The sequence below is a fragment of the Erithacus rubecula genome, assembly GCF_903797595.1.
Source record: "Erithacus rubecula genome assembly, chromosome: 16".
NCBI lineage: Eukaryota > Metazoa > Chordata > Aves > Passeriformes > Muscicapidae > Erithacus > Erithacus rubecula.
The window spans coordinates 288,942-316,851 of record NC_136668.1 but is presented as its reverse complement, the minus strand read 5'-3'; the positions used below and the strand labels follow the sequence as shown (position 1 = coordinate 316,851).

Sequence of the window (27,910 nt, the reverse complement as noted above, 5' to 3'; positions counted from 1 at the left end):
GCCTGAAACAGAGAGGGAAAGGGTGATTTAGACTAGCCTACCCCAACCCACACACGTTTTTCACCCAGCAGCACTGCTGACTTGCCACAGCTGCACAGCCACGTAAAGGAGGGAATGACAAATGAGCCACTGGTGCCTATAGCTGGCAAGGAGAGAGAGATGCTTGTAGCAGTGAAGGCTGAAGAACAAAAAATAATTTGTGAGGATGACATGGAAAGTGGTAGAATTTGTTAAACTGCAGGACAGAAAGAAGAGTATTAAGAGATGGGTTACAAAATGATTTTGTTGCCTCTATTTCATACTCCCAAATCTCTGAGAAAATGCAGCTCTACAAGCAACAGCCTCTGTCTCAGGGCTGGAGAACTTCAGCAGGTGAGGGTTTCCTCAGTGGGTGACAGATGTTAAAAGCAGTGAGGCACCATTGCAGCAGCAAATCACCATCCTGGCACTGCAGCACCGGGACAAAGCAGCCCATGCACAGGACCATCCCCTGTGCTGCACTGACCAAGCTCCTGCTGCTGCCTCAGGGCTCACACTGCAACACAGCAGCTATTGAGGCAGCAATCACAGTCCCTCTGTTCTCTCTGGCAAACAAATGACAGGCATGATCCCACACATCCTCTGGGACATCTCAGCTTGAAGGTTCCAACCCACTCCAAGCTACCAAAATAATTCTGCCACCTGTAGTGCTCTGTAGCTGCCAGTGCAGTCCTGCACATCCATCTCCAGCCAGGTGAGGTGTGGAATGAAATGCAGGTAGGGGCAGAGCAGCCCAGCACAGCCACTGAGCTGAAGAGCTGCTGATGCAGGCACACCTCTCACAATTCTGCTGGGTACCTCAGGAAACACAAGGAAGCTTTTTGTCCACATTGAATTCACTGAGGTTAGCTACCTGGACACCCACTGGCACAATTATTCTCCTGCTGAATTAGAAGAATGAAGCAACTAATTTCTACTAAAAATATAGATAATAAGCCCAATAAAACACATTGATCACCATGAAAAACAAAGGGAAAAGCAATTTGGAGTAGTGGTCCACATTGCTAGGGTTCTGAATTGTGAAATAACCAATAATCCTGTGCATTTTGTTTCTCAAGACACACTTGATTTTCTCATGACTTTTCATGGTCAAGTCACTGCAGTTAACATTATCACTGGAAATCTCAATGCTTGTGAAGCTGATTTTCTGTTTATAGCTGGTGATGGAATTGTTGAGGACGTTGGTGATGTTAACTTCTTCCATTTCTTCAGTCAGTTCATTTGCAGGCCCCTAGGAACAAGAGTGGACAATTTTAAGGTCTGTCTTCTGAAGAGGAAGGAGACCATAAGGATAAAGACCTTAGAGCACAGTTTCACATATGGTCATCCCAATAATCAAACACACCTTTCAGCTTCTGCCTAACCCTAGGAGGGCCTGAGGTCCCAGAGATGCCTGCTTTCACTACTGTATTTCTAGAGATCTTTTCAGATAGATCCTTGAGCAATTCTTACTCTGGGTAATCCAACATCCATCTCCTACAGGATATTCATCTCTTCCTGTCTACACAATAACTTAATGTCTGGGAACTCAATATTGAGGTGGGAAACCTCCTCTTTCCCTGATAGGATTTGAGCCCTTGATGACCACTGCACTACAGCATACCAGATGATTTAATTTCTCACACTAAAGCAAAGCCCTTGAACAACACTCTCACAATCCCCACAGAACACTGTGGGACAGATGTTTGGAAACATCCTTGGGAAGGGAGGAAGAAGCGTTCAGCTGGGGTAGAGGAGGTACCTCTCTTATTTGAGTTGTTTTCTAGAAGAGTGAAGAACTGTGTTCTGGCTCTTCTCTGGTGCATTTGAAAGGAGCAGAGGTGCTTCCTGCTCACACAAGCTCAGCTCAGGGTTAGGACCCAGCCCAGTGCCAGGCCCAAGTGCCTTTCTGGATGTGCTGCTGTGAACCCAGCAGGACTGCCAGGTAGGGCTGCTGCTCAGAACGCTGCTAGAAACAGAGCACCCCTGTGCTTTCATGTGTTTGTTACACACAGAGGTTTAGATTTAGAGCCAATTAGAAGCATTGATGATCTACCTACAGCAGGAAGACCATTTGTCTTTTCAGTTAATGGAGAACTAATTGCTGTCAGTCCAAGATCACTGGCCTCATTAAGGTACCTTGGACCTTACCTCTTCTGGCCTTGTAGCTGCACACTTCTGTGATGAGCTGTAGTGAGCCACTGCATATTCCACAAGGGCACCAAAGATGAAGCTGAAGCAGATGCCAAGATAAACATCAATGGCCTTAATGAAACAGTTGGTTTTTGAAAGGGAACTTCGTGAGCCGATCATGAGAGTTGTCATAGAAAGCACTGTTGTAACTCATTGGAAAAGAGAGAGACCTTTTCTTGTGGACACTTTGGAGAACTCTTGGCCTACTCTCCTGTCCACGTGATTGCTCTCTACTGCTGGCCAGATAAATCACATCACTTCTTACCAAACCCAAACCATCCATCATAGCAACTGGAATGCTTTTGTAGCATTCAGTAGCTTCACACAGCTCTCCCTGCATTTGGCAGCTTGGCTCCAACAGGCAGTTAGCTCTCTTCTTGTTCATGCTTTCAGTAAAAAATTCCCCTGTCCTGCTCCCTCCAAAGCACCCCACAAAGATCGTGTGCTCTGCCCTCTACTCTCTGCAGTAGAACTCCTGGGAGCCTCAGCAACACACAGCCCTGCATGTAGGCACGTGTTTCTGCCACAGCATCTCCTCCTCACCAGCCCAGCCCTACCCCAAAGAGCAGCAGAATTTAAGCACATCATTTATCCCTGAGCAGATGGCTCAAGAAAAGTACCATCTACCCAGCCTCCAAAGGCTCCTCTGCCTGCTGAAATCTCCATTCCTCAGGCAAGAACTCACCAATGCAGGTTCTTGCAGGTACTGAGTCCAGGGTGATCCAGAAAGAAACCCAGGACAACATGACAAGCAGAGTGGAGGGCATGTAGGTCTCCAAAATGAAGTAAAGGACATTTCTTTTCAGTTCAAACTGTAATATCAGTCGTGGGTAACTGCCTGTTTATGAAAGGAAGAGACTTGGTGAATGTGAGATTCCTAAGGACACTTGAAGTAAAACTGGGACAGCCCAGAACCAGCCCTTCAGCTGGTGGAGCTCAGCAGAGCTTTTGCAGGTACCGACCTGACACATGAGGACATGCACAGCACAGACAGGCAAAGAGGCATTTGAACAGCACCATGTGAACAGCATCATGTGAACAGCATCACCTGAACAGCACCATGTGAACAGAACCTCCTGAACAGCACCACATGAACAGCATCACCTGAACAGCACCATGTGAACAGCATCATGTGAACAGCATCACCTGAACAGCACCACATGAACAGCATCACCTGAACAGCACCATGTGAACAGCATCATGTGAACAGCATCACCTGAACAGCACCACATGAACAGCATCACCTGAACAGCACCATGTGAACAGAATCATGTGAACAGCATCACCTGAACAGCACCATGTGAAAAGCACCACATGAACAGCATCACCTGAACAGAACCATGTGAACAGAAACATGTGAACAGAACCATCTGAAGAGCAGCACCAGAACAGCATCCCCTGAACAACACCTGCACAGCACCATCAGCACAGCACACAGAGGGACTCCTGTCCCCCAGCACAGCAGGAATGTGTCAGCAGGGGCTCAGCTCTGAGCACAGCAGGGCCGATGCTCTCACCTGTTCTCTCATACCCGGCACAGCACACCTTTCCCAACACCTGCTCTGAAGGCCCTGCCAGGTTCAGCCTTACCTCATGGCTGAAAAACAACAAAACATTTGTCTCTTGATATTAGCAAGCTCTGGCTCACATTCCAAATCACCCCTGTGCCTTATCATCACAGAGAATCACAACCCCGTTTTCATTAGTGATTTGTGATCTTTGATAATTGTATCTTTTCATGCTCAAAAAAACCTCAGTCATCTTTCAAAAACCAATTTGTTGTAAATACTGACATAAAGGTTCTGAGGCTGGATCAGTAGTGTTTTCAGGATGTAGTTCTGCTCTATAAACAATAATTCTTTTGAATTGACCCTTTGAAGTGTAGAAACAAAGTCCATGTTGTTCACCCGCTGTGTATGCAACAAAACAGCAAAATATTGTTATTTTTTAAACCTTGTCATTCTAAGGAAGTTGTGCCCCCTTTCATAGTATCTGTAATTGGAGAAGAGTGTTTTACACTGATAATGCAAAAGACATTGAATTCTGATCTACAAAAATATGTTATTCCATCATGATAGAATTGTAATTGACAAACAAATGTGTATTAAAAAATTAATTTTACTCCTAGTTACTGTAAACATTGCTCTCCACAGTATCTACAGCCTGCACACCGGGGTGGAAGGGATAGTTTCTTCAGGTATGTGTGGAGGAAAATAGGGAGAACAAAAAAAAAATTAGAAATCCATTAAATGAATACAGTCTATTTTGCACCTCATCATTAGTACTGCTAATATCCCATTAACTCCCAAACACAGTCTCTCTCTCCAGTCTGAGAGGAGAGCAGGAGAAAAACAGTGGTTAAAAAAGAATTCAGATCCCACGGAGCCCCTTACCACAAAGCAGAAGCACATTTCACTGAGCCATCTATTCCAGTGCATCAAAACATCATTTTTAGTTAGTCAGGAGCTTACAGCTGAGACTGCTGTGTGGTTATGAACCAGGCTCCTCTGACTTGGCACACATTGTCCAGAAAACCTGCTCATAAAAAAACCCCTTTTCTCCTATCCTCAAAGGCATTAAGTTACTGAGGACAAATAAATACACACAACATGTAGATAACATCAAATTCCTGCCTCAAAGCAGAAGGACTCCATATATGCCATCTGAGTCTGTGCCTCCAGGGATGGAAGGGATTACATGACCTGGGGTTAGACTGAGGGATACCTCAGGCTGAGGGGTAAATCTTGTTCTGAGTTGCCAGCCTGACGTTCCCTTCAAAAATTTGACTTAATTTAGGAAACAAGTCCATCAGTTTCACTGATTTAATTCTGTTATTAAGAGCCCTTCTTTGAGACCATGGGTAGGGACGCTGTGATTCTGATAATAACCCTTTTGTCCCAGTAGAAGGAATCAAATGCAGTTGCAGCTCTATTTACATTCAATTGTGTTTTCTTATTAGACACAAATTACCAGAGCTTGAGCGTGATGAACTCCTAAATTAGGTGTCCAGAGCATGAATCCCTGAGTAGAATCCTAAGCATGTCACTTTTCAAAGTTCCTAAGTGGTTTTATAAATCGTGGTAACTCAGGAAAATGTTATAATAAGTGATAGATTGCTGTTAATTCATCTGGCGTATTTTTAAATAGCATTATTTCTGGGCACTTATCCTAATGAAATCTCCAGTGGGCAATATGTATGTAATTTCATTGGAATTATACAGCAACTGAGCATGATGTAGGACACAATCAGTTTTAAAACAGGCCTAAACATGCTCTACTTTAGCAGAAGAGGCCAATCATTATTATTTCAGGAGCTATTCTTTGTAATAAAGTTAACCATGGTGAACTAATATGATTTTAATGTGAAAATAATATGTGCTTCCCTAGATGCTTCATGCTGCAACCTCAGAAGTTAAAGATCTGGTCCTTTCCATGCTGATGGTGGAAGTTTGGTTTTGTGCCACACTGCAGGAGCTGTCACAGCTCTTCCCAGCTCCAGAGCAGCTGGCTGAGCTTTGGGGTAACAGCCCTGCAGTGGCCCATGCACCCCTGGAGTCTTTCTCAACCAGCACTGCCATAGGTGAGCTTTTAATCTAACTGAGAGCAGAATTCACTGATAATTCCTCTTCTTGAGACTTTCTAGTCTGAGACTCTTCTGTTGACGAGGTTCCCACCCTCTGTATCCCCTCCTCAAATTAGGGTTTGGCCCTAATTTGAGCCCATGAATTTGAGAGCCATGTTCACCTCTAATTCTAGTGAGAACCACCCTTCCCAATGTCCTTTTACAGTGGGGATTTGGGGGTGCAATGGGTAGTAGCTCTATAAAGATGTGAGAATGGTTCTTCATGGTACTCTACCACATGCACTTATCCCACAAGTCAGTTTTGAAGAAGATGAGTGTTCAAAAGGAACTAAATTTTGAAAACCAACCAATATTACTTCATCCTTTCTGTGCACGATTAAATTATCTACACTTCAATAAAATATTTTTTATATCACTGTTTTGTGTAAACTGCCCAGAGACAGGGATTCTCTGGACTGTGGATTACAAGCATTTGAAGAATGATGATGCAGGAGTTGTTTTCTTTTGGACATTATAATTTGCAGTAATAAAAATCTATTCCAGATAGCCACTGTGCTTAATCGAAATATTCAAGACATAGTTACTCATGAATAAACAAATTTAGGGTTTTCTAGAATGTTATACTTACAGCTTTCTAGCTGCAGTTGGCATGTTTGTGTGTCCATAGGGTATTTTGACAGGTCCATGTTACAGGCAACAGTAGTAGTGATTCTGTAGAAAGAGAAGGAGCTCTGAAAATTGCAATGAAAGCATGTTTTACACATCAAACTGGATCACAAAGCTCTGCTCTGCCAGTTACATTATTTGGAATTAACTGAGAACCCTCAAGAACAAGCACTCTCTGCAGCCACCCCAATGAAAATATAGCCCAAGGAGGGATTTTGCTTTGATCTGCTTGGATAGAGAGTGTACATTAACTTTTTTTTCTCATTGCCACAATTTGCACATCTTAAGGAGTCACCACTTGTAACATGAGGCACAGTGCCTAACTGCACATGTACTCAAAGTGGAGGCAGGTGAGTTTTACTCTGCAGCTGAGGTAACTGAGTAACTACTGCAAGCTAAGGAGAGCACTGTAGGAATTGCTGACTCAAGTGCTGTGCACCTTCCTGCACTTCATGGACAAATACACTTCTTTGTAAAAAACAGAAGTCATCACTACATGGCACTGGACAAGCAAATGGTTCCCCACTATCAATTAAACTTTTACTGTTGTGATGTCCTCCTTCCATTCCTCCCCTGCCCCCATCTGACTGGGCTTTCCCTCAGTGGCACCTAAACTCATGAGCTTTCTGAGCAGCCTCAGGATATAGTATCTCTGTGATGGGAGATCCTGATCCCTGGCTGGCATTTCCAGAGGCCAGGACAGGGGAATATGCATCAGCAGAGAATGGTCACAGCTGGCTTGTTGACCCCAAACTCATGGCCTGTGACAGCTGGTCCCTGCCCCTGCGCAGGGTAACTGTGGCAATCTGTTCTGAGCCAGCAGCAGCCCAGCCAGAGGTGTCTGTACCTCAGGCCATACAGGACAGTGCCATCAGAGAACAGCCTGAGCAGGCGCTTGCCCACGGTGACGTCGTGCAGGAAGGACCTTCTGGAGCCCACGATGTAGGTGTCTGGCACCCAGAGCAGCTCCAGCAGGCGAGCATCCAGCGTGGAGCTCTTGCTGCCATGGAAGGCCAGGCGAGGGTCTGTCCAGCGCTGCCACAGGGAGATGGTGGCTGTGAAATCCTGGGGGACAGAGCAGAGCTGGGATGTGTGTCCAGGCACCTGTTGGGGCACCCCATGTGTGTGACAAGGGACATAACACATCCTTCTTCAACCCACCACAGCCAAGCTTCGAGCTTCACTTCCATCACTGCTATATTCACTCTGTAATATTTCTAATACTCTTCCACTCTGAGGTGTGGAGTTTGAGGACTAAAGATTATACTTTACGTTTTTAATGAGCAGTTACTGTGACTGATGTTTTTGTGCCCATTTTGCAGGTAAGAGAACAGATGGGAAGCACACACTTCAGTCATTGCCTAGAGCTGGGAAATTCCACACATGCTATGAATCTGGTTATCAAAGAGGCATTGGCACTTTGGAGAAAAAAGGCAAGTGGATCCGACCTGTTATGTCAGGGATGTCTCAAAAAAAAAACCCCAAAACCCAAACAAGTCAAAAAAGAAAACTTGTGCCTTCTATTTTAATAGGAATTTTGAATCTAGGAACACTGGGATTAACTGGAGTTAGGCCTACCAAAATCAGCTGGAGCATTCTCGTGCCTCACCAGAAAAGAATAAGCAGCACACACTGAGCTCTAAAGCTGGTACTTTGCTCAGCCTTCTGGACACCTCCAGGCACTGCTGGATTTCCTTCCTTACAAGGGATGCTGCACAGGATTGATTTTTTCTATTTCTGCAGGTCTGTTTTCCAGAAGCTGCTCAGTTTTTGACAAGTAGGACTTTTGGAACCACTTTTGTTTACTTGTAAGCCCACATTATTACCAAGGCATCTACACAGTCTGCAGTCATAAATGAGCTCTGTTTTCAGCCCATTGCTGAAAGTGATCAACAGTCCCACAAACAGCAAAGCAGTTTTAAAATGACTATTTTTGTGCTGGACACAGGAATGGATGTGAAGTCTCTCGGGCATATCCCAATCTTATCTTGTAAAATAAAATTCTTTCACTTACCATGTCACTCTCAGATATACTAGAAATACTTGCAACGTCCAGACTCATTACAATTTGCACAGGTTCTCCTGCAGAGGGAAAGAAGAGAGAAGGGAAATGTGACGGGCACAGTAAAGCCACTCAGGATGCACTGCAGGTGGGCACTGTCCTCAGCCACATCTGCTGTCACTAAAACTGCAGAGACCCAGAGAGTCAAAGTTTCAGAGCATCAGGCTCACAAATGACATGATCCAAATGCAGTTGTCACTGTTAGAGAGCTGCAGGTCTGTGTTTGGTGATGGTAAATATCCAGCAACATGGGCTGCAAAGTTCAGCAGTTCAGATCAGCAGCGTTTCAATGGCATTTGCCATTGAATAGGCAGCCAGGGCCACTTTGTCCCTTGATCCCAGCCCACAGCAGGCACAGAGCACTTCCCACAGCTCAGGGAGCATGGGGCAGCCATGCCCCAGCCCCAGCCCATCCCCAGCTCCAGCCCCAGCCCCAGCCCCAGTCCCAGCTCCAGCCCCAGCCCCAGCCCATCCCCAGCCCCTTCCCCAGCCCCAGCTCCAGCCCCAGTCCATCCCCAGCCCAGCCCCAGCCCCAGCCCTAGCTCCAGCCCCAGCCCCATCCCCATCCGCATCCCCATCCCCATCCCCATCCCCATCCCCATCCCCATCCCCATCCCCAGCCCCAGCCCCAGCCCCAGCCCCAGCTCCAGCCCCAGCCCCAGCCCAGCCCAGCCCCATCCCCAGCTCCATCCCCAGCTCCATCCCCAGCCCCAGCCCCAGCTCCATCCGGGAGAGACCCGCGGAGCGCGAACGCCGGGAGCCACCGCGAGAGGGCAGCACCGCCCGGACAGAGACAGGGACAGGGATAGGGACAGGGACAGGGATAGGGATAGGGACAGGGACAGGGACAGGGACAGGGACAGGGACAGGGACAGGGACAGGGATAGGGATAGGGACAGGGACAGGGACAGGGACAGGGATAGGGACAGGGACAGGGATAGGGACAGGGACAGGGACAGGGACAGGGACAGGGATAGGGATAGGGACAGGGACAGGGACAGGGACAGGGACAGGGACAGGGACAGGGACAGGGATAGGGATAAGGACAGGAACAGGGATAGAGGGACAGGGACAAGGGTAGGGACCATTCTAGGCATAACAAGATGGTAAAATCTGTATTGTTTCAGACATTTATTGCCATGGCCAGAAAAAGGAAGCAGCTCAGGGCTGCCAGTAGCAGCAGGTCAGTCTACAATGAGAAATATCCATGGCTTTGTGCAAGCCGATGAAAAATTTTTCCGTCAAGCAGAGTTTCATTGATGGTCCAGGCACAAACCCAAAATTAATAGAAATAAAAATTATAATTGCTGTTTCTTAAACTTTCAGTGATACTTTTCAGTTTCTGAACGTCATTCCGAGAAACCCTTTCCTCTGTGTAATGACAGCACTCACCTGGAAGGGGGAGACCTGACACCCAAATTGCTCAATAGCCTCAGATAAGTTTCTAAATTCCTGCCTGCTCCCAACTCCCCAGAGTCTCACCAGGGTTTGAAAAAGGTTTGTGTCTCAGTGTTAGGTGAAAGCATGAGTCAAAAGTCAATATTCCTGGCAAGAAAAATGGCTTTGTTCCTCTGCAGCTGCATAAATAGCTATAATAGCTGTATGTGACCAAAAGCAAAGTAGAAAATCACAAGGGTCAGACTCTAAACAAAAGTTTGTAGAGTCAGAACAGAATTTAGTTATTTAGTCAGGTCTTTCACAGAGAAGTTAAGGTTTTTAAATTCCCTGCTCTTCACCTCACTGGACATGTCCTCAAGCCTCACACATATGTGCACCAGCTACTCAAGACAACAGTGGATGCATAGAAAAGACAGAAGCCTGGCACACCAACTAATTTCAAAGAAACACAGCCTTTGAAACTGCAGCATCCTAAAGCAAGCTTAAAGCCTGCTCTTCCCACCATGAGTCTTACAGACTGATTTTAGATGCTCCCTTGTCTGGAGCCAACATACCACCAAAGTAGGGCTGGAGGTATTTGTTGTACCCCATGGTGAGGTTCTCAAATCCAGGGAGGGATGCTGTGCCCCTGCCATGCAGGCTGGATCCATGGCCCAGAGAGCTCCTGGGGACACAAAACCCAACTCTTACATGACGGACTGGGCACATCTGGTCTGCAGCTGCAGCTGCTTCCAGCTTGTGCTCAAACAAACAAACAAACTCTGCAAAATAGTTATTTAAACCAAGAAGATAATTGAAATCACAAGCGTTTGCTCTCATTGCTATCTTGGCTGAATAACTAGCACCTTCAAGAGGTGGGCAAATGGCAAATTGCTTTGGCTGATACCTACAGGTTAGACATGCAGTATCTTAAGAATGTTCTTAAAATATCACAGAAAAAACAAGCAAGGTCTGTCGATTGCAAGCCTGAAGAATAAACCCCAATATCAGTTTCCCGCTCCTTCTTGTACAGTCTATATTAGGAATATCCTTTTTTCCTCCCATTTATGACAACCTGAGACAAATCTTACAGCCCAGCAGCTCCTCCTCTCTAATCTCTAGTCCCTAAATAAGCTTCATCCTCATAACATGTGAATGTCAGCTCCTACAGTGCTGCTAGCAGCAATACTGGAGGGGAAAGGTGCAGGGCTGTGCACTTCAGCTGCCCTCAGCTCTGTGGGTAGTGCTGTTCCAGCTGCTGGGAGCACCGAGGCTCCAACTCCAAATTACATCAGAATTTACATTGTGTGGCTGGCCAATGAAGGTAGGAGCTGTGCTCTGACAGAGCTGCACAGTCACACAGGCAGTGAGAGGGACAGGGTATGGACTGGGAAAGGGGAGTGTGATGGTGCAGGATGGCACACCCTCACCTGAGAAAAGTGTAACTGGCTGAAGGGTCAGGAACTTGTTCTTGCTTTGGGTTTGGGAGGTGGGAGCAAAGCCTTTGCTGCTCCCGGTGCCAGGACTCTGCTCTGGGCAGGAAGCAGCCATAGAGTTACTCACAGCTCTCACCAAGGATTTTTCTGTTTCCTTCACAGCTGGGTTAAGAGGTCCTTGGAGCTGAAGGATTTACACTAAAGAGCAGAACCAGGTTTTGCACAGTATATATGTAAATACTTCAACAAATTTGGGACTTGTAGGTCCAAGGATGGTAATAACAGAGCTGGGAACCTTGTGGGAGACATTTCTGGTAAAAAGCTAAACCTGTGCTGGTTCTGAAATCAGGGGTTGCACTGTTAATGGACATACTGTGGTTTAGGGTCCTATGCAGATTGCTCTCTCCTTTACCATATCCCTGACTGCACCCTGCCTCCTTTGGATGGGCTGGATAATTGGAAGCATAGTTTCCTTTTGAACCACATTATTTATGTGAAACATTATTCAAATCTTCCCTTTAAAACAAAACAAACCCTCCACTTACTTTTGGGCTGGAAGGAAAAGACACAGACTGAAGAAGGAAAAACATCTGCGAAACGTGTCCGGAGATTGTTTCTGTATTTGTTCTGCTTGTCTGCAAAGAAGAAAAGAAAAAGTTTTGTGGTTAAAGAAAAATTATTTTAAGGGAAGGAGGCAGGGAAAAGAAATGCTGCATAGTCAGAACCATCATAAAGTGATGTTTAACATTCCCAATACACAGTGGCTCCTGCTCTTTTTCCTGGCCAGTATAATTTTTCAGCAGGTTCTATCACTTACCACATAAAAGACCCTGGTGACTACTCAGGTCTTGAAGTTCTCAACAAATTCCAGCTCCTCTCCTACCAGTATGGGATGACAGTTAGCTGATGTTGAGAATGGCACCACGGGAAGGGATTGATTAAATAACAAAATGTGTAGGTAGTTCCTAGAGCAGTCAGACTCAGAGAGATCCTTCCCATAGATGGCAGGATCACAGTTTCAGCCTCCTTTAGTTCCAGGCTCCTCTGCCCAGGCTCACAGAAGTGCTGTAACTCCGTGCTCCATTGATTGTACCTGGGATAAACCCATGCATGCAGCATGAGGTCACTGCACTTCAAAGGGGTTTCGGTGACTTTTCTGGGAGCGGAACCAAGTTTGGCTGTTGGCCCAGGACTCCTGGGGCTGGTGCTGGCCTTGGAGCAGGTGCCACAGTGGCAGCTCTGAGCTGTGCTCTGCTCCACTCTGACCCCCAGCTCCCTGCTGGAAGAGCTGCTCACACCTTTTTTCAGGCCCAGCACCTCTCTCATCACACATCGTACTTAGGGCCTCAGCTTCCAATGTGGCTGCACCATAATAACCCAAACTTCACAAGTTTTCTGCTTGAGTTCGATCCTGCCTGCAGGAGCTCCCCACAGCCCAGAGGACACTCTGTCTCCTCAGCAGAGCACCAGGAAATAACAACTTTCCCCACACAGAGCCAGTTCAACACCCAAACATCCAAGTGTGCAGGGCATTCCACTGAAGATGGATGGGTTTTTCCAAAACACAATATACTCTAATACCCGTCCCACATCTGATTTCCAACAAGGCTTTGCTCTTCTAGCTCATTCTATGAAATGCTACTCAGATGTTTCTGGATGCTCTCAAGGGCTCCTCTCTATAATGTGAGGATGCAGAACCATAGAGAGAATCATTTACCCACTCACAGCAATGTTAGATCATAATCTTGATTGAAAAGAAGAAAGATTGGTCCAGGTTGTTTAAAAAACTTGTAGAAAGAAGTTAATTTTACAAACTAGACTTCAGTTAAAGTATCAGACTTCATGAACTTCAGCTGAAGAGCCTCTCATGAGCATCCCTGATGCACAACCTATGTTTTGCACAGGGTGACTGTAAAGACAATAAATACATGAAAGACTGGAAGGCAGTGAAATGGAAATCTGTGAGTACTCCTGGGCAAGGAAAGATGACACCAGTGCCCATAGTTGAATATAACCACAGCATTTCTTCACTGCTCAGTGTTTTAGTTAACACAATGGCAATTCTGCTGTTATATCTCGTCAGAGATTACCAGTGTTGGGAAGAAATTATAATAAAGTTGTGCATTTATGTTTCTCTGTTCAGTAAAGGGTTTCATTTTAACAGAAAAATGTTGCCTTAAACACTGTTTGGTGACCAAGGGCATAGTCAATACACCAAGAGGTTACAGCTAACACATGGCCACAAAATCCTCAGTGAACATCTGGGAATTTTTATTCCAAGCTTCAAGGTAACAGGTAAACCTCAAATAAACTGTGCAACTCCCCTGATAATTTGGGACTGCTTTGCTTGGTCACCTCTGCTGGCCATGACAAAGGGAACTGTCATGACAGAGGGAACTGGTTCCCCCTGCAGCCCTGTCCTGGGGGAGTCCAGCACTCAATCACTCAATCCCTGCCCTGAGCAGTCACTACCTGCCCCAGGACACCCCTGCAGGGACTCGCTGACCTCTCCCAGCGGGAAAGGAGCAATGGACAGGATCCATTACTGATGGACAGGTTCAATTATTGATGCACAGGATCGATTATTGATGGACAGGTTCAATTATTGATGCACAGGATTGATTGTTGATAAACAGGATCGATTATTGAAGAAGACGATCAATTATTGAAGAACAGGATTGATTATTGATGAGCAGGATCGATTATTGAAGAACAGGATCGATTACTGATGATCAGGATCCATTATTGAAGCACAGGATTGATTATTGATGAACAGGATCCATTATTGATGCACAGGATCGACTATTGATGAACAGGATCCATTATTGATGCACAGGATCGATTACTGATGAACAGGATCCATTATTGAAGCACAGGATCGATTATTGATGAACAGGATCCATTGTTGTGTGTCCACCTGACTGAGCCCTTGCCCAGGACGGGGAAGGAGCCGGTGGGGTTGAAGGGAGGGAGTGAAGGTGGAAGGAGCTGCCAGTGATGCATTAATTGAAGGTTTGACAATACTCTGACAGATGAGCACAAAAAGAAAAAGCAGGAGATGGGGCCTTGAGGAGCACAGACCAGACACAGTCATTCATCTTGCACATCTATTTGTCCGTGTTTCTGCAGGGCAGTGGAACACTTCTCACCGCAGGAAGTTTTGGGGGAAAACCAGCCACAGACTGTCCTGAGCACCTCCACATTTATCCAACACATTTATTTTGCTCTTGCAGCTGCAGCACAGTCAAAGCTGGCCTTCAATGTTCAGTTTTCCTCAATAAATACTCAATATCTGCAAGAAACACAAAGGTATTTCATCTGGATTGCTTTCCATATTATTTTGTTTTTAAAGGCCGTTCAGCACTATGTTTCTTAGTGCAATGTGGAATTTAATACAGTAGTAAAACAAGATTTTTTTTTTTTTAATTTGGAACTGTCCTCATTTAAATCACTTGAGAAATAGGATAAATGTTCTAAGAACAGAATTTGCTGCTCAGATTTGTCTCGAGTGTCATCAGTAGCAGTGTCTGTCAGGATGAATACGCAGCTCCTGGCCCAGCTCAGCCCAGGCTCACTCCTGTCCTAGCAGCCACAGAAGGCGAATTGCACACAAATGCAGTGTTCCTGCAGCCGGCTGAGCAGGGAGCCAGAGCAGCACCTCCAGATGGGCACCGCCTTATTCCCCTCCGCATTCCCCACATTTCACCCCCATCCTTCGCCCCTCCCTGCCGGGCCCTGGGACTTGCCTGGGGACAGGCACTGGTCTGCCAAGTACCAGCTTTATTTAAGCTAATGCTTCACACAAGTGACCATCAATAACTGCTAACCTACTTCCTAAAAGACACAGATCGATTGGCAGAGTATTATAACCCCTTTAAATATTAATGCCCTATCAGGAAGACAATTGCACTGGGCCTAGGGACTGCTCCACTATTAGAAATTATGCCCCAGCCTTAAATAAATTAACTCAATAAATGTCTTACCATGAATACAAATTCCTGCTTAGGGCTTGCAAATAAAATGATTTAGAGTTGTTCTTTGAGGAAATATGAGGTGTTTAAACTTGCAAAAGAGCAAGGGCTGCCATATTCATTAAGTTGTTTTTTTGTTTGTTTTTTTTTGTTTTTTTTTTAATGGACTGCTTTGTTTTAAACTCAAGGCATCCCTTTCAGAAGCGAGAGGGGAGAACCTGGAAAATCATTGCATCTTATTACTCTGGGCTGCCCAGTTTTGGTTCTGCAAAGGTGCAGATGTCTGCTCCAAACTCCAAAGGCAGCTCATGGCCAGTCCATCTCTGCCCACTGCTATCAGCACAGGGCACCTGCAGGACATGAGGAGGAGCAGGCTTGGCTTCCTTGCTCCCATCAGTGCTGGCAGGAGGTGGGCACAGCCATCAGCTCTGAGAAACCTCATCTGGATCCCCGAGGCTGGAGGGAGCCATTCTGCCTTGCCCCGAGGTCAAATTTTATCTCAAAAGTGGATGCAATGTTTCTGGTTTTTACCTCTCAGTTTGTACATACAAGCAGTTCAGAACTGCAAGATACACATGAAGGGCACAATTCAGGATTAAACAAGACCTACACTGATTCCACTTGACTGAAACAGAAAGGTTTGTAGAAGAGACCATAGATTCAGCTTACTTCTTTTGCCCTCTCTTTTTAGAGAGAGAGGAAAATCCATCCAAAGCCACACATAGAGACCCTTGAACACAGAGAATTTTACAAGTCCCTGTCCCAGCACCTTGGGGTCCCTGCTCTGTCTGCACCCAGGCTGTGTGCAGTGCACCAGGGCTGGTGCTCGCAGGGGCTGGGGATCCTGGGGGAGGTAAGTCCTTGCTAGGCTGCTCTGTGTGCTAGCACAGGGCCACCGAGGGAGGAACACCCTGACCTGCCTCAACAGCCTGCTTGCCGCTCTGGTTCTGCCTCCCAAGAGCAGAACTAACTGCTGGGCTGGAAAATGCAGATAAATCAATCAGTTCATAGCACGTTTATTTTCTGCAGCTGTGCACTGGCCCTGGGACAGCTTCAAACGGGAGCAACACCCACTCGTGCTACAGGGAGACAGAGGGTGGGGCTCTTGCCAAAGACTACCTGCAGCAAGGAGAAGAGGCAGGGCACGAAGGGAGCTTGACAGTGATCTGGAGCCAAATGCCATCCCAGCAGCAGTACTACCCTACTTCAGCCTTTAAGGTGACTCCCAAGCCAGAACAGTGCATAACTTACCTTTCCAGATTTTCCAAAATAAATGCCTGAAAGACAGGATAGAAAGAGGAGAGAGAAAACTGCCATTCTGAGAATAGAAATGCTGTTTTATACTGTAGACTTATTTACAGCAAACTCTGTGACTTGGCAATGGTGTCTACAGCAACAGGGAAAATAACTCAGCCATTACCAGCATGCTTTTTTTTGGGTGAAATGATAAAGCAAACACAAACCTCAAACCAGACTCAGACTGCACAGGAACCACTTTTATTTTTAGTCAGTACTTTCCCACCCATGGCCCTGGTCTCAGGCTGCAGTGCTGCTCAGACATCACCATCAGCTGAGGTCTTTGCCAGGAAACACATAAATCCAGGTAGTGATCCTTCCCCTTCCCCTTCCCCTTCCCCTTCCCCTTCCCCTTCCCCTTCCCCTTCCCCTTCCCCTTCCCCTTCCCTTCCCCTTCCCCTTCCCCTTCCCCTTCCCCTTCCCCTTCCCCTTCCCCTTCCCCTTCCCTCACAGCCCTCAGTCCCATCCCACACCAGCTCTGCTCTTTCCTTCTGCCCTGGAAAAGGGGCTTTGGTGCAGCAGGTTCCTACCACAGCTATGGGAGAAGCCATTAGTGGGGCTGTATTTTGTCCTGCTATTTACACCGTAGATCCAGCACCACAATTTCTTCTACCCACAATTGAAAGTTAGAAACCAAGCAAACCCTTGTCCCTGTGCCTCAGGTGCCATCCCCAGTGCCCATGGAAGGGCAGAGCAGGGCCAGGCTTGGGGTGCCCTCAGCTGCTGTGTCTGAGGAGCAGCCCAGGGTGAGCTCTGAGCCATCACAGCCCCACAGTGAGCCCTGAGCCCCTCACAGCCCCTGGGTCCCAGCACTCTGCAGCATCCCCTAACACTGACCACTACCTGCCATGAAAAGCCTTGCAGGTATCAGCTGCTCTGGGAGAAACACACAGTGCTCACAGCAAATGTTTTGCTACCAAACCTGCTGTGTTCTGAACAGGGCCAGTGATGCTCACACCAGAACTACATTTCATGTAAGAGCAAAAGTTGTGGACTGATACCAGGCATGTTTTTTTCCAATCTGTAACCCCATTTAATTATTTCCATTATGATGTTGCCTATTGCAACATAAAATGTAAACATTTTATCTGTGAGCACATCAGCACCCAGCAGTCATGCTTTTTAACTCCACTCTAAAGACAAAGAATACAACGTAAATGTAAAAGAAGGTTGGTGTAACCTCTTGCCAGATACAGGAATGAGTTTGGGAACTGACAATTAATTGTACACTCAGTTTTAAGTGCTGTTATTTAAGTTCTGTTATTATCTCAGATAAATGCACAATTGTGGTTTTATCTTTGGCCAAAGTCTTACCTGATATGATGTCATTTCTTTTTGCTTCCTAACTTGTTAAATAAATATTTCATCCATACAAATTACTTTGGCTGTCAAAAGCTGGGCAGATATTTTACCTACACTAGATTAGGATTTATTGGAAATAATTGTGTACTTTTATGTTAATAGGATGAAATACACTGAGAGACAGGAAATCAGATCACTCATTAAATGAGTGGCAGTAAGTACTAGTTTCTAGTTTTCATGTCCAAGAGACAGAAAGTTATCTCTGCTGATAGTGCCTGGTATTTGGAACTGTTCTGAACACCATAAACATAAAAAAAAAATTAATTAAAAGGCTTTATTTTAGTTTAACTTTACCCCCAAAGGATCTAAGCCTAGATTGTTCTGACAAGAGAGACTGAAGAATATTTTTAAGGAAAAAAATCCTAAAATACTTTAAAGTAATCCATCCATGATTGCTTTATGCCTCTCTGCAAATGAGCAGGCACTGAGCAATGGGATCCATCCTGGGGGCACAGCAGCATCTGCAGAGAACAGCCCAGTGCCCCTGGAGCTGAGGATGCAGCAGGGACCCCCACAGCTCTCAGCATCTCTGCAAGCACTGCAGCAATGTACCCAGTTCAGAATCTTCTGGGTTCTCATTTTGTGCTGGACCAGTCCTGGAGAGCTGACAAAGACACATCCCAGTGTTTTACTGCTGAGGTAACTGGATGTTGATTATAGGACAATGCTTCCTATTATTATTTTCACTACTTGAGAATAATAATTCTTGCTGAGGTGCTCCAGCCTGTGGAAAACTGTGGCCTCCTGTTATTCATGTGGGATATGTGAGCTCCCAGCAGAGGAGGGAAGGAGCAGATCAATGTCTCACTTAAGCTCTTTCCTCTGCTGTTACGGGTGAGCACTGGTCCCACAGCACTTCCCCAGGAGCTCCTGGTCAGTTTGCCAGCAGGAAAACAGTCTCATTACTTAGCATGGGTTGAGGCTTGGTAGTCTTAAAAATGCCTCAGCAAAAGGCAGTGCAATACAGAAACATATTTTCTGTTTAAAAATAGTCTCAGCAGTTGTTAAAAGGGATTAAGCAATGTTTTTATCCTGTATCAGCAAACAGAGTAGAGCAGACAAAGTAAAAGGGTATCTCTGGGAATAGGAAATACTAAGGAAATACTGTTTTATCTAATTTACTGCAGCCTGAGGTAAAACATTAACTCAGCTCTGATAGGGTGTAAATAGCCTAAACAAAAACACGGCTGTACTCACTTTTGAGAGCATGAACTCAGAGCTCTTAAAAGCTGTGAATGGTACCACAAAACACACCTTTCATTTTACTGAAGCATTCACTGAAAAGTTTACCTTTGGAGTAGATTGTTTTGAACACTGTGGAAATAAGGAAGAGAATTTTATGACAGAAGTTTATCAAAAAACTGTGGAAATATTTTAAAGGGATAAAACCAAATCACCGCAGACTTACATTCAGGTTTGCATTGCAAAGAACAGAAAAAGTCTTTACATCATTTCCCCACAGCTCATCAGGTGCTACCTGCAGGGATCCCTCCCTGCCCTCTGTGTGTGAGGAGCTGGATCAGCCCCCCATGGGCTCTGCGTTGAGCCAGATTGATGCTCCTTGGGCAGGTTTTGGCCACTCCTTCTCAGGGTCATCCTTGAACATAATCTGTCTCAGAGACATAAACCTGTCTGCCTGGGAATGCACACACCAAACCAAAAGGGAATCCATAAAAATGGAGGAAAAGATCTGACTTTTACCCTCATGTTTATTTAGTTTATGTTTATTACAGTATAAAGCACCTCCAAATCCGACACAAATAAAAGAACCAAAAATCATGGAAACACTTGTGAGCTAATGGAGAACATGCCCTTGGGTATGAGACTGATGATTATCTGACAGGAGAAAATGTCTGGTGTCCTTTAAGCCCCTGTAGCCTATCATTGCTACATCTGCAGTCACACTGCATCGTCACACGCCTCTGAGGAAGCTTTGTGGCATCTGGAAAAGTACTGACCAGCGTGTCCCCACCTTGGGGACCAGCAGTGCCCTGGCAGAGCCTTGGTACAATTATTCCAGGGAATTTGTGTATGCCAGGGCCATATCTCTGCCTGGCAATGAACTGGGATATTGGCACAAGAAGGAATAAAGTGATGTGCAGTTGTGGCCTTGTTCTTAGAGGGCAGGAATAGCTCAAGCAGCTAATTATTCCCTCTGTGTCACATGCAGGCAGTGAGCACTCATACAACAGTGGCTGAGGGGAGAAGCCCCCAAAACTGCTGTGCAGCTCTGGTTCCAGCCTGGCAGCCCTGGCGATCTGGGCTGGCACCCAGAGCTGCTGGGCTGTGTCACACAGTGGAATGGCAAGTGACAGCAGTGTTCTCAGCTGCCACTGTGGCTCAGATGCCACCCCTGGTTGGGGACAACTGGGTTTCCACAAGGCTCATCCACTGAACATGCTTTGGGAACACTGCAGACCTCCCTGTGATGTCCTGAAAAGCACAATCTTGAGACACACACCTGATGCCATGTCACATTTGCAAGGGAAAATGTAAGTCTAATAAAGATTAATTCAATGGGACTTCCCATCACATTTTTTCTAGTTGCATTTGATTAAATTTTGAATGGTTCTGAGCAAACCCACAGCCTTTTGTTTTATGTTTGCAGGCAGGGACTGTCCAGGGCGTGACCAGCACCTGCTCTACAGCAGCAACTTTCACAGGAGAACACTTGCTGTTCCCATGTCAGTATTCCAATACCTGAGTGCCAGCTGTCCCCTGGGTTAATTCCCAACTCTGCTGAGGGCTTGAGAGCTGCAGTGCTGCCCCTTATTGGGAACCAGGAAGAAACTTGCAGAGCCAGGGCCCAGGTGCCACAGAGCAGGACACAGAATACCTGGAAAGCACAAGTACAGAGACCAGCCAAACACTACTATTGCCCCTTCTTGGCTAAGTGCTAAAAAAACCACTCCACAAGTCCCAGAGAACAGGTTTGACCAGCTGTGCCACATGCCTGTGCTTTTTCTACTGACACAGGCCCAGGCAGGGTTTTGTCCATCTCTTCCAGACTGTGTCAGCACCATGAGACTCCTCTGGTTCTCTCCCTAGGGCAGCTCCAGCCCACTGCTGTTGACTTTCCCCAAACCCCTCCAACAAGGCTCTCCTCACTCCATGGCTCGTCCTTGGAGGAAAGGCAGAGCTGATGCACAGGGGCTCATCCAGTCTGGGAAACAGTTCTTAGATCCCAGCTACCAACATTTCCTCTGCAGTCCTCTGGCTCCATTCAGCTCCACCAGGAACAGGCAGCTCCTCCAGGCTTTGCTGGGGCTCTGGGGACACAGGAGCTGGCCAGGTACTCCCACAGTGCCAGCACAGAGCTCCCCCAGGTCCTGCAAATCCGTACCAGACCCAGAGTAAAGCTGAAGTACAGGAACAGGATGCCTTTGAAAGTGACTTTCATTGTATGTAAAATTACCTGCAGGTCTCTGCAATGTCACACCCATTGCTGCAGTGATGTCTTTGGGCCCTGCTGAGCAGGGCTGCTCAGGTCCTGGAATGTCCTCTTCACAGGCTGCATTGTGATTTCTCTTCCAAATGGGGATTAAATGTGGTCTCAGAAAAGGGGGTTTTTAAGTTCTGAAATTCTGCTTTTGGACACTTTGAGCCTCCTGAAATCTACACCACATATCCCAGTGTATATATTTATGACACGCACTAAACATTCACTGCTAGAATAGGACAGAAACTAAAACCTTTGATATTGTGTTAATTTTATTTCATTGGTGAAATCACTACAAAATATTGCTGAGATAGAAATCTCTTACCTTGCATTTCAGAGCATCTCATTTGTTTGTGCACAACTCCGTCGTTTGAATACCAAAGGAACCAAAAGCAATTCAGTAAGATGTTTGTAGCAGAAGTTCTTCAAGATTTAAGCATTACCATATCACAGCTTAGTGCAAAATAAAGCAAATAAAGTGAGGTCAATTTTAAAAAGTCTGTAACAAAAATTGAAAACAAGTATTTAGAAGTATTTTTGCACTCAGTTTGTCATACACACAGAAGGGCTTTTCCAAAAAGATTTCCTCATTATCAGTTACAGCACAGACAGTGTGCCTCCCACCAGTGCAGTGCTCACCCACCACAACAGGTGTTATTCTTCTTACTTATAACTGCTTGGTGACAAATGCTTTTCAGTAACAGCTAGTGCTGAGTGAAGGAAGCATGACTTTGGCACTTCTCTGTGTTCTGAGTTCTCTGAAATTTAGAAGATTTCTTCAGACAGAAAACATTGCACTGACATTTATTTTCATGTATATTTATTTTCAATTTATATTGATTTATAAATAAATAAGAGAGATGATTAGGACACAAAGGTTGGATCAGTTTCTGTAAAAACATCAAATTCAATTTAACTCTGTGTGTAAAATCAATCTTGGATTTTATTTTTTTTTTAATTGACATTTTTCAATAGCTGTCCCAGGCAATGGGACAACTCCCCCTGTGTTCAGGAGGCACTTTCCTGGCTTCCAGTCAGAGCTCCATAGCAATTCCCAGTCTCTACAAGAAGAGATGGAGAAAGACAGACTTTTCCTCTGCAAGACAGCAAGAGAAGTTTAAGCAGAACTGGCTGGAAATAACCCACTGAGGCTCTGGAGATCTTCAGGCCATTGTTTCCCACCTCCTGGAGGGTGATGGGGACAGGGGTGCTGCTCGTAGAGAACCAGCCTCTCCTGGTCAAGCAGCAGCCCAGGATCCATCAGCAGCTCTCCATCACACAGAATTTCTGCTCCTTCAGCTCCCATGCCTGCTCCCACAGTGCAGATGGGATGTGATGAAGAACTTTCATGTGCCAACCTGTCCAGGCCTCCTCCCTTTGCAGCTTGCTGCACCTGCATGGTTAAGCAAAGGTTACGGAATTAATCTCTCAGTTAAAAAAAAAAAAAAAAAGAAAAGGCTATAATTGGATTCAAAAGTAGCCTTTCATATGCTGAGTTGTGATACATGCCTGAGGGTCCCCCCGTGTGCTCCAGAGTGAGAGACAGCCCCTAGGCCAGTGCAGAGCTGCTCCCTCCCCAGTGCTCTTCCACCCACCTGGTGTAATGCCCCGGACCCCTGAAGCAGCAGCAGGAGATGCTCAGACTGCAATAGGGCTCTGAATAAACCCAGAGCTGTCCAACATCTCACAGCAGTTGACTCAGGCTTCACCAGCCACTCGAACAAACCTCATCAAAAAGCAAACAAAAAGCTACGCACGTGCTTTGAGACCGAGCCTGCTTTGCCTGGCAGCAGCTGGGACACATCCCAGGGAGTGAGGGGTGTTGAACAGGTGGCCAGCACACCTTCTTCTGGCAGAGGGAGCAATAATTCCAGCCTGGCACTGTCCAGAGGGCCCCTACTGTCTCTGGGAGCAGGAGGTGCCTGTGGGAGCGGGTGTTGGGAAGGCACTGCAGTGACACCAAGACCACGTTTCACACAGACACCTTTATTTTCATATTTCTGCATGGATGAATTTGTTCTTTTTCCTGGGATGTACTAGTAGACAGATAATACCCTACAAAATGGAGTTTAACAAACACACACATATATATATGTACACGCATATGTATAGTCTGGCAAAATTGCTTCTGCATTCCTCCATGTGTCAGAATGGATGCTTACAATGAACCAAAGCTAAAGGGACACTGTGAGGTTTTGGGCTATTTTTCTTACCTATAACATAAAATAGTGTTTGCATTCTTTTTCAACGTGATTGTCTGCTTTCCTGCTTATACTTAAGCAGAACTGTGGAAGGGAAGAGACATGCCTGAAAGTTTCAGTTTCCAGTACCCTAAGTTACTATCAGTGGTGCAGGTAGAAGAATTTGTGAACTTTACAGAAGAGCCAAACTATCAGTTCAGTGTATGTCACCACATCAAGTGTAAGAGCACCCCTGAATCAGTGATGCAAATAAATTATTGGCATGTAAGTGCTAGCTCACAACACAGTTCATTTTCACAGCCCCCATGCACATGGATATATTCTTGAGTCCCACTTTTAAAAGTTTCATTGCAAATCTTTAACCTGACAGTGTCCCTTGAGAAAAAATACACATTGGGTTTAAGAAAGGAAACCCTCCTACAGATATTTCTTTGTTTATTATTAAAACCAACGTTTTTAAAACCATTTAACAAAATTGAATACAAATTGCCATCGGAGAATAGTATTTGTAACAGTGAAGCTAGACATGGCTGATCCATTAACATGGCTTTAGTTATCACAATTTACATTATTTGCACATTTCCCTAGGTCTTTCATGGCACTTCCATAAAGAAGAAGAAAAGTTTGACACACTGCTGCTACTATCTCATCAGAGAAGACCCATGGACACAAGGGTGTTTGTTCTCAACACATATTGCAGTCAGGAAATGCCACTGCCCACAATGCCTGAACCTCAGGGTATGTGTGTCACAAGCTTTTAGCTTGGCTCAGGGTTAATCACAATATTGCATTGCATTCAGAGGAACAGGAAAACAAACAGCCACAGAACAGGCATGGGGGTTTTTTTTAGTTTTCTTTTTTTTTTTCAATATAATTTATCACATTCCTATTTGTCAACAGAATGTTACCTAAAATGCATGTTAGAAAGGCTTTCTCTATAAAATGCTGGCATGAAGATGCAGACTAATGTTTGCAACTAGTGAAACAGACAGAGTCCTGATTCAGACATTATTTAAACATTCATAACTCGGAGAAAAAGTGCACAGTTGATAGCACTGACAGAGAATCTGACTGTAACAGGAACTGCCTTCTGCCTACTAGCAGGAGAATTGATGAGGGTGGGAGACTGAAGTAGCATAGTGTGTTTTATTTAGAAATCTGTACTAGTGTTTGTCATAAATATTGCAAGCCTCATTTATGAGCAAGCGGAGGCTTGGCAAGTTTACAGTAGAGTAACATTCACAGAAAACATGAAAAACAAACCCAAAGTCATTTCCATGCAGAGAGCAGCTCTCACAGTCACTGATGTCTCACCTGCCATGGACAGATGCTGCTGATGGAAAACCCAGAGACCTCCTATGCACTGGTGCAAGTGGGAGCAGGGAGAGAATTGGCTTTGCAACGGCAAGGACTCTGCCCCAGACAGATTCTGCAATCTGAACTTTGGGAAAACACAGCTGTGGCTGACACTTTGCAAGTCCTCCTGTCTCAGCTACTGTGGGCTTCAGGTAGAGCACAGAGCTCAACCCAGGCTGAACATCAGGGGTGTGTGGGAGGGCTCTGGCTCTGGTGGGATCCACACCAAAGCTCGTTATCCTCTAAAGGTAGACTCAGCGTGGCTGTCAGCATCTCCTCCACCTGATGCACCCTCATGGCTCTTGGCAGTGAAAAGCAGGCACAGGGGAGCAGCAAAGGAGATGGCAGAAGTGCAGGGTCAGTACTAGTACCTTGATTTCAGCAATGCAGGCAGCATGCACTGACAGTGACACCAGATGCTTGCTGCTCAGCTGGAGCCACACTCAGGAGAAAGCAGTGACAGCCCTGGTGACAAAGGCAGCTCCCACAGAACTGCTGCCAGCAGGGCCAGGAAACAGAGATGAGGCCAAATTCATCACAGTAACTCCAGAAATTAATTTAGCTTCAGGGACAATGGCATCATGCAACTAATAACATTTTCTTTTGAAAAGGGCACATTCCAAACATTTCTGTCTGTATGTGCCATCTATAAGCACCCTTGAAGCAAGACTATTAGAGGAAGAAGGCACTGTGCTAGCCTGATTGAAATGTTTAATTTCCATTGTCCTGACCACTTCTCCCTCTGCTGAAGTGAACTGCTTAGAATAATAGACTAAGCAGTTTTGAGGGAGGGAAAACCTGGTAATTATATTAAATTCTGTCATTTGCCTAAGTGATTGCAAAAAGAATCAAGAAGGAGTGGTGTAAACTGTCCATTATTTCAGCTACAACTGATGTCTTTACCAAGTGCCTGTTAAATGAAGCCTAAATGACATTACCAAGCAACAGGAGGAAAGGTACTCCCTTGGCATGGCATCCCTCCTGCAAATCCCAGCCCCTCACCAGAGCTGCTGGATTGCTGCTGGGAGGAATTCATTAATGGTATTTGGATGAAAGACAGTAAACAAGATGTCATTCATAAGGTGTCATCCCTGCAGACATTTAACTTCCCTTGAACAGCACTTTTGCTGACAAGGGGACAATTTAAAGAAATAAAGTTAGGACTACGCAGAAGTGCATGGTGGAGCACAGTAAAAGGGGAAAATGGCCCATCTTGGGGAATTGGCATTACCATTATACAGACCTACATCCGTCTGTAATCAGGAATACTTCAACAGATTGAATTTTTATAAAATTAGGGCTACAGAACTGAGGCATTTTATATATTCTGTATTGCAAAAACCTTCCACTTACATAACTTTTAAAATATATCTTCAGTACTAACAGTTTGGCTGTAATACTGTATGTGATACAATAAAAATAGATGCTTACTGGATGAGAGTGATGCAGCACTATGGCAGGGACTGTCCCATCTGCATGGTTTGAGCAGCTGGAAAAGTTGGCTGCTCCCTCCTTCCCTTCTCAGCCATTGTCTGCCTGGAGATGGCAATGGCACTCTGCTGGGTCAGCTTTCTAAGACGCTTCTCCACAGAAAGCTCTGATGTTCCCCAGCTGACAAATCACCCAACCATGGTGTAAATTCAGTACATGACCTTTTCTGTTTTATTAATTAAAAAACCAAACCCCCAAACCAATACTCTCCGTGGCAAAGAAACGGGGCTTGTACAAGGCATGCTACTGCCATTAGGAAAAAAATACGGGTCTGGCAGCTGATTCTGAGGCTAATAACAATTCAAGAGCTCCCAACCAAATGTTTCTGAGTGCCAAGGTCTGTATGTAGAAACACAGATGCATCTTTGTCATTCATTAAATCAAACAAGAAAGTTTAAATAAATCCATAAAGGAGCAAGACTGTAACATCCAGTGATGAACCTAGGAAGTGTGTGCCACTCTACAGCAAAAGGACCAGAGCACATGGCCAGGGTGCTGTTGAGATGCACAATGGAGCATCACCTGGTGTTCCTGGGACTCAGCAGGTGCTCATCTTTCTGTACCAGCCCTTACACACCTGCCTGGTCTCTTGGGAACTTCCCATCCCTGAACAGGATTTGTTCTGTACTTTTATATTAATATGTGCAACACGTTCTGCTCCTTTCTGGCTCACCCTGGCATGAAAATCACCTGGTTAATATGCTCAGGAAGAACTCCACTGAACTCAGCGTGGTGGCACCAGTGCATGTGAGAGGATAAGCAAGATCTCTGCAGGAATGGGGATATTGGCTACATGGGCTGTCTGTTTAATGTCCTAGGTACATTGACTGTTCCTATTTTTTCACAGACTTCCCTGGTAGATTGGGGCTTTGTCAAAGCAGATTAACGGCAAGGCATCCACAGAATATTGTGCTGAACAGAGGAATGGACTGAGATGTCACTTGCAGTAGATGGCCAATAGCTATCAACATGTGCTATCATAGGGAATTAAGCTTGCTAGATTAAAAGCAGGACTTGTGCCTAGCAAACAATGCTCTGTATTACTCATTGAACTTCGAGCAGCAGTTCTCTCTTGTCGGGGTTTATTAAAATATTCACATGCTTCCAAAACGAAACAAAGGTCCACCAGCATCTTCTGGGGAGAAGCGGTGGGATTGGTTGCATTCAGTTGCCATTTGGTTGGACATGTCATACAAAATCCTCGCACACTGGACATGGCTCAATTGTAAAATCTTTCACCCAGAAAGGAGATCTTTGTTACACAGAAGTCTCGACTCCTCCAGTGCTCATCTGGTTACATGACATTCTCAAAGAGCTGTAAGGATCGCATGATATTGTCATCCTGAAAGCAAGGAGAAGATATTCCCATGAACCAGCGTGGACAAGCACAATCCATAACTCTGCCTCGGTGCCAGGGAGCTGTGCAGCTGCTCCTACAGGCAGCAGCCTGGCTCTGGGA

General features: G+C 45.6%; 2 protein-coding genes across 4 annotated transcripts in view; both read right to left on the bottom strand.

Moving 5' to 3' along the window:
• Window positions 1–928: 928 nt before the first annotated feature.
• On the bottom strand, window positions 929–22,802 carry LOC306808873 (gamma-aminobutyric acid receptor subunit pi-like; the record flags this gene model as incomplete). The annotated part of the gene is made up of 10 exons (XM_079319885.1): window positions 929–1,270; window positions 2,170–2,360; window positions 2,897–3,049; window positions 6,423–6,505; window positions 7,308–7,525; window positions 8,475–8,542; window positions 10,475–10,584; window positions 11,881–11,970; window positions 16,558–16,624; window positions 22,586–22,802. The coding sequence occupies 10 exons, from the start codon at window positions 22,800–22,802 to the stop codon at window positions 956–958; spliced, it is 1,512 nt and encodes a 503-aa protein (XP_079176011.1). The 3' UTR covers window positions 929–955.
• Window positions 22,803–23,368: 566 nt separating this feature from the next.
• Window positions 23,369–27,910, bottom strand: part of KCNIP1 (potassium voltage-gated channel interacting protein 1) — a 223,315-nt gene continuing 218,773 nt past the window's right edge. For 2 of the 3 annotated variants that reach the window (XM_079319430.1, XM_079319429.1), the window contains exon 8: window positions 23,435–27,793. In XM_079319430.1, coding sequence (XP_079175556.1) covers window positions 27,746–27,793 — 48 coding nt within the window. In that variant the 3' untranslated portion in view covers window positions 23,435–27,745. Of the gene's footprint in view, window positions 27,794–27,910 lie in introns of all 3 variants that reach the window. The other variant, XM_079319431.1, reaches the window with a different exon arrangement.